This window comes from Urocampus carinirostris, chromosome 6 (assembly GCF_059441175.1).
Source record: "Urocampus carinirostris isolate Australia breed hairy pipefish chromosome 6, RoL_Ucar_1.0, whole genome shotgun sequence".
Classification (NCBI taxonomy): domain Eukaryota; kingdom Metazoa; phylum Chordata; class Actinopteri; order Syngnathiformes; family Syngnathidae; genus Urocampus; species Urocampus carinirostris.
The window spans coordinates 6407042-6420805 of record NC_142354.1 but is presented as its reverse complement, the minus strand read 5'-3'; the positions used below and the strand labels follow the sequence as shown (position 1 = coordinate 6420805).

The following is a 13764-nucleotide window of genomic DNA, read 5'->3' as shown; positions in this document are numbered from 1 at the left end:
TCTCTTTCCACATTCCATAAAACTTCACTTGTGATTTTTCTCTATTTAGCCTTGACCCAGAAGCAGGGGTCATCATTAATTGATTTTTGGAAAAAAAATTAATATTTAAGTGCGAAAAAATTAAAATTAATTTTTTTGCGGCAAGGCCAATTAATGGGTATTTATTGGATTTCTAGCCATTAATTGGTAATTTAATGGTATACTAGCCGTGTCAATATGGTCGAACAAACTGGTCCCTTTAATCTTTGCTTTTAGTACAAAAAATATCTTCTGAGTTATTGGTGATCACATCAGCTACCGTCATGTTGGGGCTTGTTTTATAATTATAATTTGTCGATTCCTCCTAAGTTAATATGCGAATTGTCGGAACACTAACTGAGGTTAGATGAACAGTGAATGATAGAACATTCACGCCAACATTATCATGCGCAGTAAGACACCTTAGTAATAAGAGGTTTTGCTATTTATTACACATTCATTTATGAACAAAAATGTGTACAACATAGAAACATCGGAGATAGTGAAAATGTTAGAGATTTTCATTAGATGAAACGATGTGGGAAACAAATTCACTGTCCCAGAAGCGGTTGTTAGAAAACAAAAAAAGTTGGGCTTCTAGGCAATTTGTTGACAAGTTGTACCGTTCATCCGCATAGGCACGTCCGGCAGCACTGAAAAAGCGTTCTACTATGTTGGAAGTTGGCAGTATAAATGTTGTATCGATAAATTGATCAGAGGTGGGCAGCATCATGTTCAGGCGGCGCCGTTTTATCAAATTTTGGCCGAAGGCCATATCCGATGACTCATCTATTGGACTTTCATCGACCGGTGCAGTTTCGGTGACTTTGAGAGCCTCCACTGCTTGACGCTCTTTTGTCGTAAGTTGACCATGTTTTTGGTTTTGAATTTTCACAATAGCCCTCTCAAACATAGGCGCTTGAACGATTTCGGCGTCGGGGCTGAGGTGATGGGCCATGGCAGGATGGGACGACATTGCAACATCAAAGAGGTACCTCGCCTCTGCGACTGTCAGATCTTCTTGCTGCAAAGTAAGCGTCAAAGAATCCAACTTGGCCAAATCACCGTTGAGTTGAGTGAGTTTATGAACATCCGCTGCGTTGAGAAGTAAATCCATCACCCTTGGGTCGGTGGTGAAAACTTCTTTTGCAAGAATTTTCTGCAGCTCGAAGAACCTGCGCACCATCTTTGCCGTGCTTGACCACCGTGTCTCATTTCTCGTCAACGGTCGAAGGTCTGTGTACTCATCCAGTAGTGCACTAAGCGTGCTGTATCTCAGGCGAGCCATCAAGGAGTTCAACTTACAGAGTACCTTAAAAAAGTAAAAGCAGGAAATAAGAAATATGCTAAATTTGAGCAGCTTAAAATCGCCTTGCGTAAAATTCCTTTGATAGAAGGCGTGGCCGCGTGGGGTATGTGAAAAAAATATTGTGGAACCGCTGTGACAGAGTGCACTCTGTCTTCAATAAAGATATTGTGAGATATAAGTAAGCAGCATAGAAAAGAAGTTCACCTTTTCGTAGGGCTTCAAGAGTTCTTTGACAGCGAGGATGAAGCGATGGGAGGCGCAGCCGACCAGAGGAACATTGCACTGCTTTGCAATGGCTTTGTTCACCTTGCAGTTGTCGCCACAAAGCGCCACCACGTTGGCCATAGACTTGCCGTACCTGCTAAGGATGTCTTCGATGAACACCAGGTGGTTTTCAGCCGTCTGTGCCTTGGGATCCAAGAGTGTTGAGAAGCCGAGGAGAGCACTTTCCCGACCGCGTGGGCTTATATACGAGGCGAAAACGCCAACGTAATAATCGGAAGAACAAGTCCATCCGTCGAATACCACCGCGAATCGGGATGGCAGATCGAAGGCGATTTTCTGTCGCACACCCTGTGTCACCAAGGCCAAATACTTCTTTAAGGTGTTTGTGCAGATTGGCTCCGTATTGCTGATGTCCCTGATGGTAGGCCGATCAACAACATTGAAAGGCTCCAGGTCGATACAAACCAACCGCAGCCACTTGAAGATTCGTATTCCTTTTCGGCAAACGGTTGAAGGTGACGACAGGAAATTTTCTATCGATCCAGGATTGGATGACTCCTGCTTCTTTGCATCACTTTCTTTCTGCAAGTGCTGACTTTTAATGTGGCTTTCCAAATTGCTCCAACCGGTGTTGCGCCGTTGGATGCGCTCGGCGCCACATGAGCAGCGCCATTTGCCGTTGACGACATCAATCTGTGTGAAGTACTCTCTAACCATTTTTTCCTTCGGTCCCATAACCGTGCGAAGATTACAATTAATACAGCGTAATAGTAGTGGTGTACAACATGTGCGTATGTGCATCCACGACGTACGTGCTTGAGGCAAAACGTGAGCTAATCAACAAGCCCGATTTTGTCCCGACCAATAAAAAGCTGCTTTGCAACCACACTATGTACGTACAGCTACCGTGTTTCCCCGAATATAAGGCCGGCCTTACTTCAAAATCATCGTCAAAAATTGAGGTTTTGAAATAAAAATATGTGCAAAAGTAATAAATTTTCGCTAAAAATTTCTTAGAAAAGCATTGCCGTTGTTAAATAACGTTGATATCTACGGTTTTCATAGGTAATATGAGCCTCTTATTTGCAGGAAGGTTGAATTTCATTTCTCATAAAAAGCTGGGCCTTATAATGGGGGAAACACGGTAGCTTACGCGTATGCATGCACTGTCCCGATTGTGCGTGTATGTGCCCTTGACCGCATACGAAATGCTCGCGCGGCGAGAAAATTTGCACGTTTGTTGACGCAATCGACTAACAAAAAACCCGAATATTTTCGCAATTAATGGGTCGCAAACTCGCAATAATTGCTAATTATTTAAATTTAGCAATAAATGGATTTATGAATTTAAGCAACCATTCCATTAATTTTTCGCAATTAATGGCATTAATTTTTCACCAATCATTTATTGCTGACCCCTGCCCAGACGCCCTCCCAAACAGGTCAGTCAAGTCAAGGGCTCTTCCAACAGATGCGTGGTCAGTACATAAAATATTAAAATCATCCATGTACAAAACACACTTGGTAATTTGTCCCCCACTTCCTGGGATATTGATGCCTTCGACAAATCTATCTTTTCTTAACATTTGTGCCAAAGGTTCAATGCAAAGAACATAGAGAAGGGGAGACATAGGGCAACCTTGACGTACACCGCAGTTGATCTCGATTGCTTCCGATAAATTCCCGTTAATCATGAATTTGCTGTAGATGTCTCGGTATAGCAGTCCTACCCACTTGATGTATTTTTGGGGAAAACCACATTTTTGCAATACCCTGAAGAGGTATTGGTGCGAGACTCGATCAAAGGCTTTTTCAAATCTAGGTTTAGGACCGATAGTCGCATGTTTCTGTCTCTTGCATAACAAATGGTGTCACGGATCAGCATGAGACTGTCGCTGATCTTCCTTCCCACAATGGCACAGGTTTGGTCTGGATCAACCAAGTCTCCCAAGACAACAGACATTAGTGTTCCTAGAAGCTTGCTGAAAATTTTACAGTCCACGTTTAAAAGCGTTATGGGTCGCCAGTTTTTTAAGTCAATTTTGTCTCCTTTTTTGTGCAATAGAGTAACTATCCCTATTCTGAAACTGTCTGGCATATGGTCTCGACTGGAAAATTCGTTAAAAACAGTTAACAGATCTGGTGCTAAAATATCCCAAAAAGTCCGGTAAAATTCGAGGTTGAGTCCGTCCTCCCCGGGTGATTTGCCTTTTTTCATAGTCTTTATGCAATCATTCAGTTGGTCTTGGAAAAAGTCCGATGTTAAAAAGGGGTCTTGACGCACTGATCTTGAAATATGATCTAATACATGCCCCATTTCATTCTCATATGTTTCTTTCTTTTCAAATAATTTTTTGTAGTAGTCTTCGACCAATCTGGTTATTTCACTACTTTCCTTTGTTATTTGCCCGTTTTCGTTTTGAAGTTTAAAAGGCCCCTCATTTTTGCCCATAATTTTTTTTAAAAAATAGCGTGTACATTTTTCCCCTTCTTCTATTTCTCTTTCTCTGCTTCTTATTATGATGCCTTTGCTCTTTATTTCCGCCAAAGCGTTTAGTTCTTGTTTGGTCTCTTTGATTTCATCATTAAAGTCCATCCCCTTTTCTGTTAGGATGAAATAGCGTTGGAGTCTTCTTTGTAGTCCCGACATGCGTTTCATCTCTTTAAGTTTCTTGTTTTTCCCTGCATTTTTAAAAAAGGTCTGTGTTCGTTTCTTTGTCATTTCCCACCATTGTGCTCGTGAATCATACGAGTCTTGAAGGGTCTGCCAGTCTTTGTACAGCTCCCTGTATTGTGCGGCTAGAGCCTCATCCTCCAGCAGGGAGCAGTTTAACTTCCACAAACCCTTCCCAACAGTCATACCTGAAGGAAATGAGAAAGAGCAGGACAGTAGCAAGTGATCCGAAAAAAAAACTGGAATTAATCTTGCATCACTCTGTGCTAAACCCCTCGTAAATATGTAGTCTATTCGAGAGGCTCTGGCATTGTCACTACTGAACCAGGTGAAGCCCTCCTCTCCTGGATGTATGGATTTGAAACAGTCCACCAGTTTAAATGTCCGGCACATGTCCTGTAATAAAGTTGATGTTTTATCTACTTTAAACTCCTCATCGTTCCTCTTTCTATCCTTCCTACTTAGGATGCAATTAAAATCTCCTCCCACGATTAGTGGTTGATGGCCTAGCATATGCGACTGGATGTCCTCTAAAAGTTCGTACCTGAGTTGTCTGTCGGCATGGCCGTATATGTTAATGAGGTTAAAATCATTCCCTATATAAGAAAGTCTTGCTAAGATTGCGCGTCCGTCTCTCATCACAGTACTCCCCTTTATGATGAGTTGAGGGTTGTTTATTAAAATGGCTACCCCATCGTTACGGTTTTCATTCGAGCCACTCCATAATGACGGATATGGCCAAATCTCTTCCCACTGTTTATAATTTTTTAGAAAGGGGATGCAGCATTCCTTTAGTAAAAACACATCTGTTCTGATAGTTTTTAAGAACGATAAAACACTGTGAGCCTTAACCTTTGATCTCACACTTCTCACATTGATAGTAGAGAATGTAATGTTCATAATTGTTGTTAAAGTATTTAAACTAGTTAGACAAAACCGGGGGATCTGAGTCCATTCTTTGGTGATCATCGAGATCATCGAGAGTGTCACCTGTGTCAGACACATCACTTAAGAGTAGTACCTCATTTTGAGACTCACCGGGGAAAACTCTGGGACCCTCTGACTCTCTGTCTGTGGTTCCAGGTCTTCCCCTTTTTTCTGGGTTAGGGGGTGAGCCAGAGGACCTATCAAGGGGTCTCTTACTTCCCTGCCCACAAAGGGTCAGATTTTTTCCCTCCCCGACTTCCTCCGTCTCAACTTCATACAGTTCCCTTGTGGGCTTATTCACCGGCAATCGGCTTTCTTCTAAATCTCTTATCTTTGTTTCTGTTTTTTTCACCACTCCCAATTTTGTTTTACTTTTACCCCTCTTTCCAGTGCCCGTATGGGTTTTTGGAGAGTCATTCGCCTTTTCGATTTGTTTGTCTTCTCCAAATCCCGGCAATGACGTAGCAAACAAATTTGCTAATTTGGACTCTCTTCCAGGCCCTTCCTGATTAATATGTGTTTTCGGAGTGGCAGTTACTTTTTCTATTCGTTTGTCATGTCCAAATTCAGGTATTTTATGAGAAATCGAATTAGAATTTCCAGGTTCTTCCTGTTTCAATTTTGATTCTCTGGTCTCTCCTCCAGGGGTTTTGGTAGGTACATCTATTTTTTCAATTTGTTTGTCTTGTCCAATTTCTTTGTGCATTTCTTGATCAATTTCATTGGGTATTTCCATAACTTTATTCATTTCCTGTTCATCTTCATTGGGTATTTCTATAACTTCATTAATTTCTTGTTCATTTTCATTTTGTATTTCCATGACTTTATTAATTTCATTGTCTTTGTTATCTTTATTCATTTCATTGTCTTTGTGACATTTATTCATTTCATTATCTATGTTGTCTGACATCATTTCATTGTCTTTGTTGTCTTTGTTAACTGCCTTCCTAGCTTTCAATTTGTTAGCAAACGAATTCGGGCAGTTTCTAAAGAGGTGATTCGTTTCTCCACAGAGATTGCATTTTCTGCTATTGATACATTCCTCAAAGGAATGTCCAATTGTTCTGCACTTTCCACAAAAAATTCGATCACATACCTCAGCCAGATGCCCATGCTCACCACATTTGCGACAGAGTTTCGGTTGCCCTTGATAGTGGATAAAGCCACGGTTTTCCCCCAGGAATATAGTCGACGGGATTTGTTTCAGTCCCTGAAAGCCCTGAGGATCTTGCCGTAGTTGGACTGGTACCCTCCAGGCACCAGTCCAATAGCCTTTCTCACACCTCACCTTCATAGTCTGGCCTTTTACTGAGCAGTATCTACTCAACCAATAACAGACGTCATCAGCACTGATTATTTCACTAAACATTCTAACAATGACAATCTTGTTAGCATTATCAGTCAGCTTCTCCACTGTAAATCCTGAAAACTGGGACCTCACTCCCTCAAAGCGATTCCAAAACTCTTGATAAAGAGCTGCCGTTTCAAAACTCACATCAAAGCCTTTGCCAGAAGTCATTTTTATGACAGCATGTACCTCCTCCTTTTTAAACTTCAGAATCTTTTCAACAAACTTGTTAATAAAATCCATCCTTGACATTCCCTCCGAAATTGCCACAACACCTTTGAGCAAGAATCTCACGCAGTTACGTCTCCGCCCGCCGGTATAATGCCCGGCCATGGCAGGACTCGGCTGCTTTACTTCTAACTATGTTAAAATGGTTAGAATTGTAAAATTAATAATTAACAATACTCTTAAAACCGACGCCAATGACAGAATTGACCACTCAATAAGTATACAAATTTGGAAACACAGTGAGTTTATTAAAACAATATAGCGATCATAGTCTATAAAATTGCGTTTATTAAAAAAACGAGGCACAAACGTTGTCTATATAATGCGTTTATCAAAACGGATACAAACGTCACCAACACTTTTGACGAACCAATGTATGCTATAATATCCACGATCACAATTAATTGAACACAAGTAGCCTTTATTTGATGTACTATAATAGCCTTATTGTAATGCAATTTTTATTGTGAATGAAACCCTGGTTTCGTGGATCCCGCGGTGTAAACAAATGCGTTTTTTTTTTTCATTTAAAATCTAACTTCCCTGCCTATATACTGATTGCAAAGTAAGACAAACTTTAAACCTATTATGCTTTTTGGCTTTGGGATCTAACTACAGGGGAATACCTCCACTTTGTGATGTGTTACTGAATAGGTGTCCGACAAATGTAGTTCGTTTTTATTATTACTATTATTACTAATAATAGTAATATTATGAGAAACGTCTGAAACGCTTCTGACATATTGACGTCACAGAAGATTACTCTAAAAGTCACAAATCCATACCTCTCAACCTGTACGTTTTTGCCGTACAAAGTACGTTTAATATGCATTTTAGGACGTGTATGACGTACAAGAAAGTCTGTACGGGAGAACCGGCTTTTTCGGCTCAACTCATTAAAGAGAGCCGGCTCTCAAACGGCTCACTTGCTCTGATGCATTATATTACGAATTATTATGTTGTATAAAGAGGTTAATAAAAAAAGGAAGTACGAAAGGAGAAAATGAAAAAAGACAGGTTTGTGGTTATCCTTTTAATCAGTATATTACCAACAATAATTTAATGCAGAAAATGAATTAATAATTTGAATAAGAAAATGTATTATTCTACTTAATTATATTTGCATGTATTTTTTCCTTCTACAGTGAACGTCCAAGCGACTTCATTTTCGAACTTTTTTTATTATAAACTTCATTCATGTCGAGCAACTCAGTATCTCACAACAAAATGTTAATTAACAATGTATATGATATAATGAAACACATGTACAACATGTTAAAATACGTAAATAAACACGTTTGAAAAAAAAATATTATGTAAGATTATTTTGTAAGGGAAAATACAACATTTCGTAAGGGCATGGTTGACAGGTATGCAAGTCTGTATCCATTTTAGCAGGGGAGTCAGATTTTGGCAGGTAAAATGCCTGCCGTATCAGACGCACAGTTTGCTAATTGTGTCATAAGGCTAATGGATTATTGATTAGATAACCCATGTCCAAAGATGTTGCATTATATTATTATTATATTATATTATTATTATATGTGTATGAATTGTATTTTAAGAGACATACATACTCAGTCATCACCAGCTACGTAAAGCTGTTCTCAAGACCTCTATCACCATTTGTCACGTTAGCATTTACAGTTTTCCTGAGAAAATAATTCTCTTGGCAGAATAGCCAAAGCAGAAAGCAGAGCTGGACTTGATACATACATGTACTTGTTTTATTTATGAAAACATATTAGAAGACAACAATACTTACTGGAAATGTTAGCACAGCTGGTTAGAAAAGCTATAAAAGTGGCCTTCCTTTAGCTAGTACCTGGAGCATCACCTTTGTGTGTGTGATTAACATTTAGAATGGCCAATAAAAGATAATTTTCAACTTTGAAACTCAGTCTATTCTTGTTTTAAGTAATAAAGCCTATTTCATGCGAGAGATTGCCAAGAAACTGGAGATCTCCCGCCACTGTGTGTACTACTCCTTTCAGAGAACAGCACAAATAAGTCAAACCAGAGTTGAAAGAGTCAAAACAGAAGATCCATTTAATTCAGAGTTTTGGCACCACAAGATTGTGAACACCTTGAGTTCTGATAGATAGATAGATAGATAGATAGATAGATAGATAGATAGATAGATAGATAGATAGATAGATAGATAGATAGATAGATAGATAGATAGATAGATAGATAGATAGATAGATAGATAGATAGATAGATAGATAGATAGATACTTTATTCATCCCCGTAGGGAAATTTACACTTCCAGCAGTATCCTTGTGTTGAAAATAAAACAATAGTAAAGTAAAAGGAATATAATACATGAATACCCAATGTAACGTGTTGATATAGAGTATTTAGGTAGTGCTAAATAAAATACACACTGTAATAAAAATACGGTAATATGCAATGTGGGGGTATGGTTTAATGTGGGATTTTGCTCCCCCGGGTGGAGTTAGAGAGCCTCATGGCATGAAGAAAAAATGATCTCCTCAGTCTGTCCGTGGAACAAGACTGTGGTGACAGCAGTCTATCGCTGAAGCTGCTCTTCCGTTTGGAGATGATGCTATATAGTGGATGTGATGAATTGTCCGTGATTGACCACAGCTTTTTTAGTGCCTGACTCTCAGCTACTGTTGTCAGGCTGTCCAGCTCTATGCCCACAACAGAGCCCGCTTTCCTCACCATTTTATTAAGACGAGGGGGACAGCCCATAAAGAAGCTGGTCTTTCACAATCAATATGCACTACTGTTCAAAGGTTTGGGTTCACACAGATAATTTTGTGTTTTCCTTGAAAATGTAACATTTAATCATCAAATGAGTTATCCAATGTCCGTGATCTTTTGCTGATACTGACCACTTTTTTTTGGCCACTCTGCCTTGAAGGCCAGCACCTCGGCGTCGCCTTTTTATTATATATTTTGACACTGCTGTTTTGCAGGTTCTATTTAACAAGGCTGATCATTGAAGACATTTAAGACAGCTTTCTCAAACTACAGACTCTAATGTACTTGTGCAACAAGATCTCCCACATCTTTTTCAACTTTTTGTGCTGTTCTCTGAAGGGAGTAGTACACATCATTGTAGAAAATCTTTCTTGGCAGTTTCTCAGAACACGAATAGACGGTTGAGTTTCACATAAAATTTATTTTTCAGGCCACTCTGCCTTGAAGGCCAGCATCTCGGAGTCGCCTCTTCACTGTACATGTTGACACAGGTGTTTTGCAGGTACTATCTAATTAAGCTGCTCATTAAAGATTAGTAAAGGGCTCTATTTCTCAAACTAGATAAGGGAATTTTTAAGCAACCCTAAACTTTTGAATGGTATTTTATTTTTTTCCTGGAACAACTTAGGTGCGTGTGTGAGAAGAAAAGAAAAAGAAAGCTGTGGCTTTAGCTGTACTTTTGGTATTTAGTAAGGTAAAATGAAATCTGACTACACTGAGTACTGTGCCTTCCTCAATAATCAGCCAGTTTATTCGTGACCTGTTCGGACAGATATTGGACCAGCTCTTTACACCCGCGACAATTCTCAATACCAAATTAGCCACTCATATACGAGTATACGATATCACACACGTTTATTTTAATGAGACCCTAATTATGGCATGCTCGTCAAAAATAAAACAGAATGCAGAGCTTGAGTGCACTCAATTCGATGTTTGAATATTCTGTTTTAATATTTGTAATGCAACGTGTCTTGTGTAAAAGCCTGTACATAATGTAAATACTCTTTTGTAAAGTTATTTATCTTGAACCTAAAGACACTTGAGTCAAGTAACTGCTTCGAGAGTGACATAACGACAAAAATCGCTGAACAATTAACAGTGGTTTTATCAAGTCAAGGACTGTTTATTTGTACAGCTCTTAATTACACAAGGTCTCTGCACAGACAACCATTACAACAATGCCTGATCTCAACCCTGCATGAGAACAAGAAAAAAACTGAGCCTGAGAACCCATTAGAAAGATAGCTCAGGAGGTAAACCTCCTTCCTTGCAAGGGCATTACTAGACAATACCCAGTCAACGACAACTCTAAACATATGCAAATAAATCCAGTGAACAATGATAAGCTTCCAGTCTCAAAATCTCTGCCAATGCACCAGGTTCTAGATCTACGCCCTTGAGCAGCATCATATTGGACTTTAAATACAATCTTTCAACCCTCGAAGAGAACAAAGCAATTTTCTGTTGAAATGTATTATTAATATGTTTATAAACATTTGATATAATCAGTATTACATTTGTGATGGAAATGAAGACATTTTTTGTTGTGCCCTGGGGTAAATTCACTCTTAGGATTAAGAAATTAGATAACACTGTCATGATTACCAGTTCAGAGCACCTGCGACTGCTTAATTGGCGCCAACAGCATGGACAGCTGGTTGGCTGATGCACTCTTTTTAAACCCCCGGCTTCCAATGGGAAGCAGTCAGATCGTTATGCAAACTGTTCCCACCAGCTCAGTAAGCCCTTACGTCCGACTCTGTTCCTGCCCTGCTTTTCTCTGCCTGATCTTTGTTGCCAACCTGTTTCCGGACCTGACTTTGCCCCGTTCTGCCTGCCTGTTACCCGATCTGTTTTGACCGTTACCTGCCTGCGTCCTGTTGCCGACCTCGTTTCCGAACTTGACACCGCCTTTACACTCCAGTCCCAGCCAGCGACTTGTGATTCCCGCCTGTCTTCGATCCTCTTCGCAAGACACGGAAGTGCCACTTCTGCATTGCCCGCTCCTCTTGTCCGTCAGCCATCGGATCGTGTAAGCAAGCCCTGCTCTCCCTCTTTATTAATAACAACTGAGAAAACAAGCGCTATTGGGTCCTGTGTCCGTTTCTGGTCTGTGACAAGGGATAAATGATACATTGGAATTGTACTTGCATCACACCACTCATTGTATTGTATTGTATTGGTCTCCATCTATGTGTTAAGATTTGGTGGCAAATAAAAAACTCAAGTGGAGAAGGCAGGGCTGTTCAAAAAGAAGGTTGTATTTAATAACAAAACCAGGATCAAAGTTGCCAGTAACCACACAATGTTCAACCTAGAAGCACCAAAATTGGAAATTGAAGGATGCAGGGAACAAAGAAACCGGAAACAAACTAACCTGAATTGATGGTGGATATGAAAATGAAAATGACCAAACTCGCATAATGTTCAAAATGTCCTTTCAAAGGGTTCAGGATAATTGGGCATACCTGTGTCCAGTTCAAACTCCGGTAGGGGCCCTCTGGTGATTGGAGCTATGTCAGACCCTAACACCACAATTACATTAAGAGTTGTCATCCCTCCGGAATGACATTTTTTATATAAATTAGTTGATCATGAATTAAAAAGAAACTTCGAGCATGTTTGACAAATTGTACATTTCAGGTTTTGCCTGGTACTTTCTGGTCTCCTTATAAACAAGTGCCTTCTTTTCAAATGATGTGTGTCTATTACAGGGGTCTCCAATGTGGTGCCTGCAGGTACAAGGCTATCCCCTGATGACAGTGAGGTGCCTGTGGACCCTTTCTGAAAATAGCTCACCAGTGCTTGGTCATTGTGATTTTCTAGTAAAATGTTTTTATATTGGTTAAATTAGTCTATTTAACCCCATTTTAATAATTAACCTGGTAATAACATAGTAACAACATTGTAATAACATAATTGTTTTTTAATTCAAATAATTCCGTTTATGGGCTTCATGAACAAAAAAAAGTATAATTATTTTTATGCGATTAATTAAGATAATATAATGAGCATCTATTCATGCATGAAACATCTATATTTATAGATTAATTTTACGGGAAATACTAAAACTCAATTCCAATTTATAGGTTTTATAAAGCGAATGAGCAAACAAGGTACAGTTTTTTGGCTAGTTATCATTTGACGTTTTTTGCTAGTTCTCGCGCTAGATTTTGGTCCACTATACATCTAGATATTTACCTTTCTATCTGGTTATTTGGTTGGCTATTTACTGTTTTAGCTAGATATTAAGCTCCCTTAGTTTGTTTTTTACCTGTTTACCTTTCTAGATAACTATCAAACTACAGTTTTAGCTATTTAGCTAGCTTTCTGGTAAACTTTTTACATGCTATCTAGCTTGTATTTCTAATCTTTTTTTGCTAGTTTTTAAGTTAATTTGGGCCTAGTTTCTAGCTAGCCATCTAGCTTTTTTTTTTTTTAGCTTTCGTAGTCGGGTTTTTACTCTTAGCTAGCCTCCTTCTTTTAACTGTTTACCTTTCTAGCTAACTATCAATACCTAGATAGATAGATACTTTATTCATCCCCGTAGGAAAATTCACACTTCCAGCAGTATCCTTGTGTTGAAAATAAAACAATAATAAAATAAAAGGAATATAATACATAAATACCCAATGTAACGTGTTGATATAGAGTATTTAATTGGTGCTACATAATATACACACTTTGATAAAAATATGGTAATATGCAATGTGGGGGTGTGGTTCAATGTGGGCTCTTACTTCCCCGGGTGGAGTTAAAGAGCCTCATAGCATGAGGAAGAAATGATCTCCTCAGTCTTGCCACAACAGTCTAATAGAACATTTGTAGGAGCTTTTTGCCAATGTTGAAGGACACCAGCCTTCTGAGGAGTTAAGTTGCTATTTTAGAATTGCATATCAAACTGAGTGCCCTTTGAGCTAATTAGTAACAAAAAGCAGAACTCAGAAAAAGGTTAGAGACCCCTGGTCTGTTGAAATAAACATGTAGAATTTTCACCAACCACAATTTCATAATGCCTAACCCAGAGGTTTCAAACTCAATTTACCTGTGGACCGCCAGAGCTAGGGTTTTCCACACACAAAAAAAAAAACACACACACACACACACACACACAAAAAAAATCTGAAACAAACATTTGACAGTTTTCAAAAATCGTTTTTTTAAATTCCTTGGACAAATAAGATCTAAAAAAAAAAAAGCATTATTTCATGTGAAAATTAGTAATAGATTAATCACCTAGGGCTGCACTTACCAGAACCATTGCATATTATTCAGTGGCTCCTAGTACAGTAGTGAAAAAAA

The 13764-nt window shown here is 39.0% G+C and overlaps 1 protein-coding gene across 1 annotated transcript; it reads right to left on the bottom strand.

Annotated features, from left to right (window-relative positions):
• Nucleotides 1–529: 529 nt before the first annotated feature.
• LOC148363655 (uncharacterized) lies at nucleotides 530–2269 on the bottom strand. Its single transcript, XM_088337324.1, has 2 exons — nucleotides 1532–2269; nucleotides 530–1330 (listed from the first exon to the last, which is right to left on the bottom strand). The coding sequence occupies exons 1-2, from the start codon at nucleotides 2267–2269 to the stop codon at nucleotides 530–532; spliced, it is 1539 nt and encodes a 512-aa protein (XP_088193450.1).
• Between the last annotated feature and the right edge of the window lie 11495 nt (nucleotides 2270–13764).

Excerpts from the sequence above, each read along its gene's own strand:
- LOC148363655 (XM_088337324.1), bottom strand. The coding sequence starts at position 2,269 with ATGGTTAGAGAGTACTTCACACAGATTGATGTCGTCAACGGCAAATGG. Across the intron at positions 1,331-1,531 it reads TCTTGAAGCCCTACGAAAAG|GTACTCTGTAAGTTGAACTC; the intron begins GTGAACTTCTTT and ends TACTTTTTTAAG.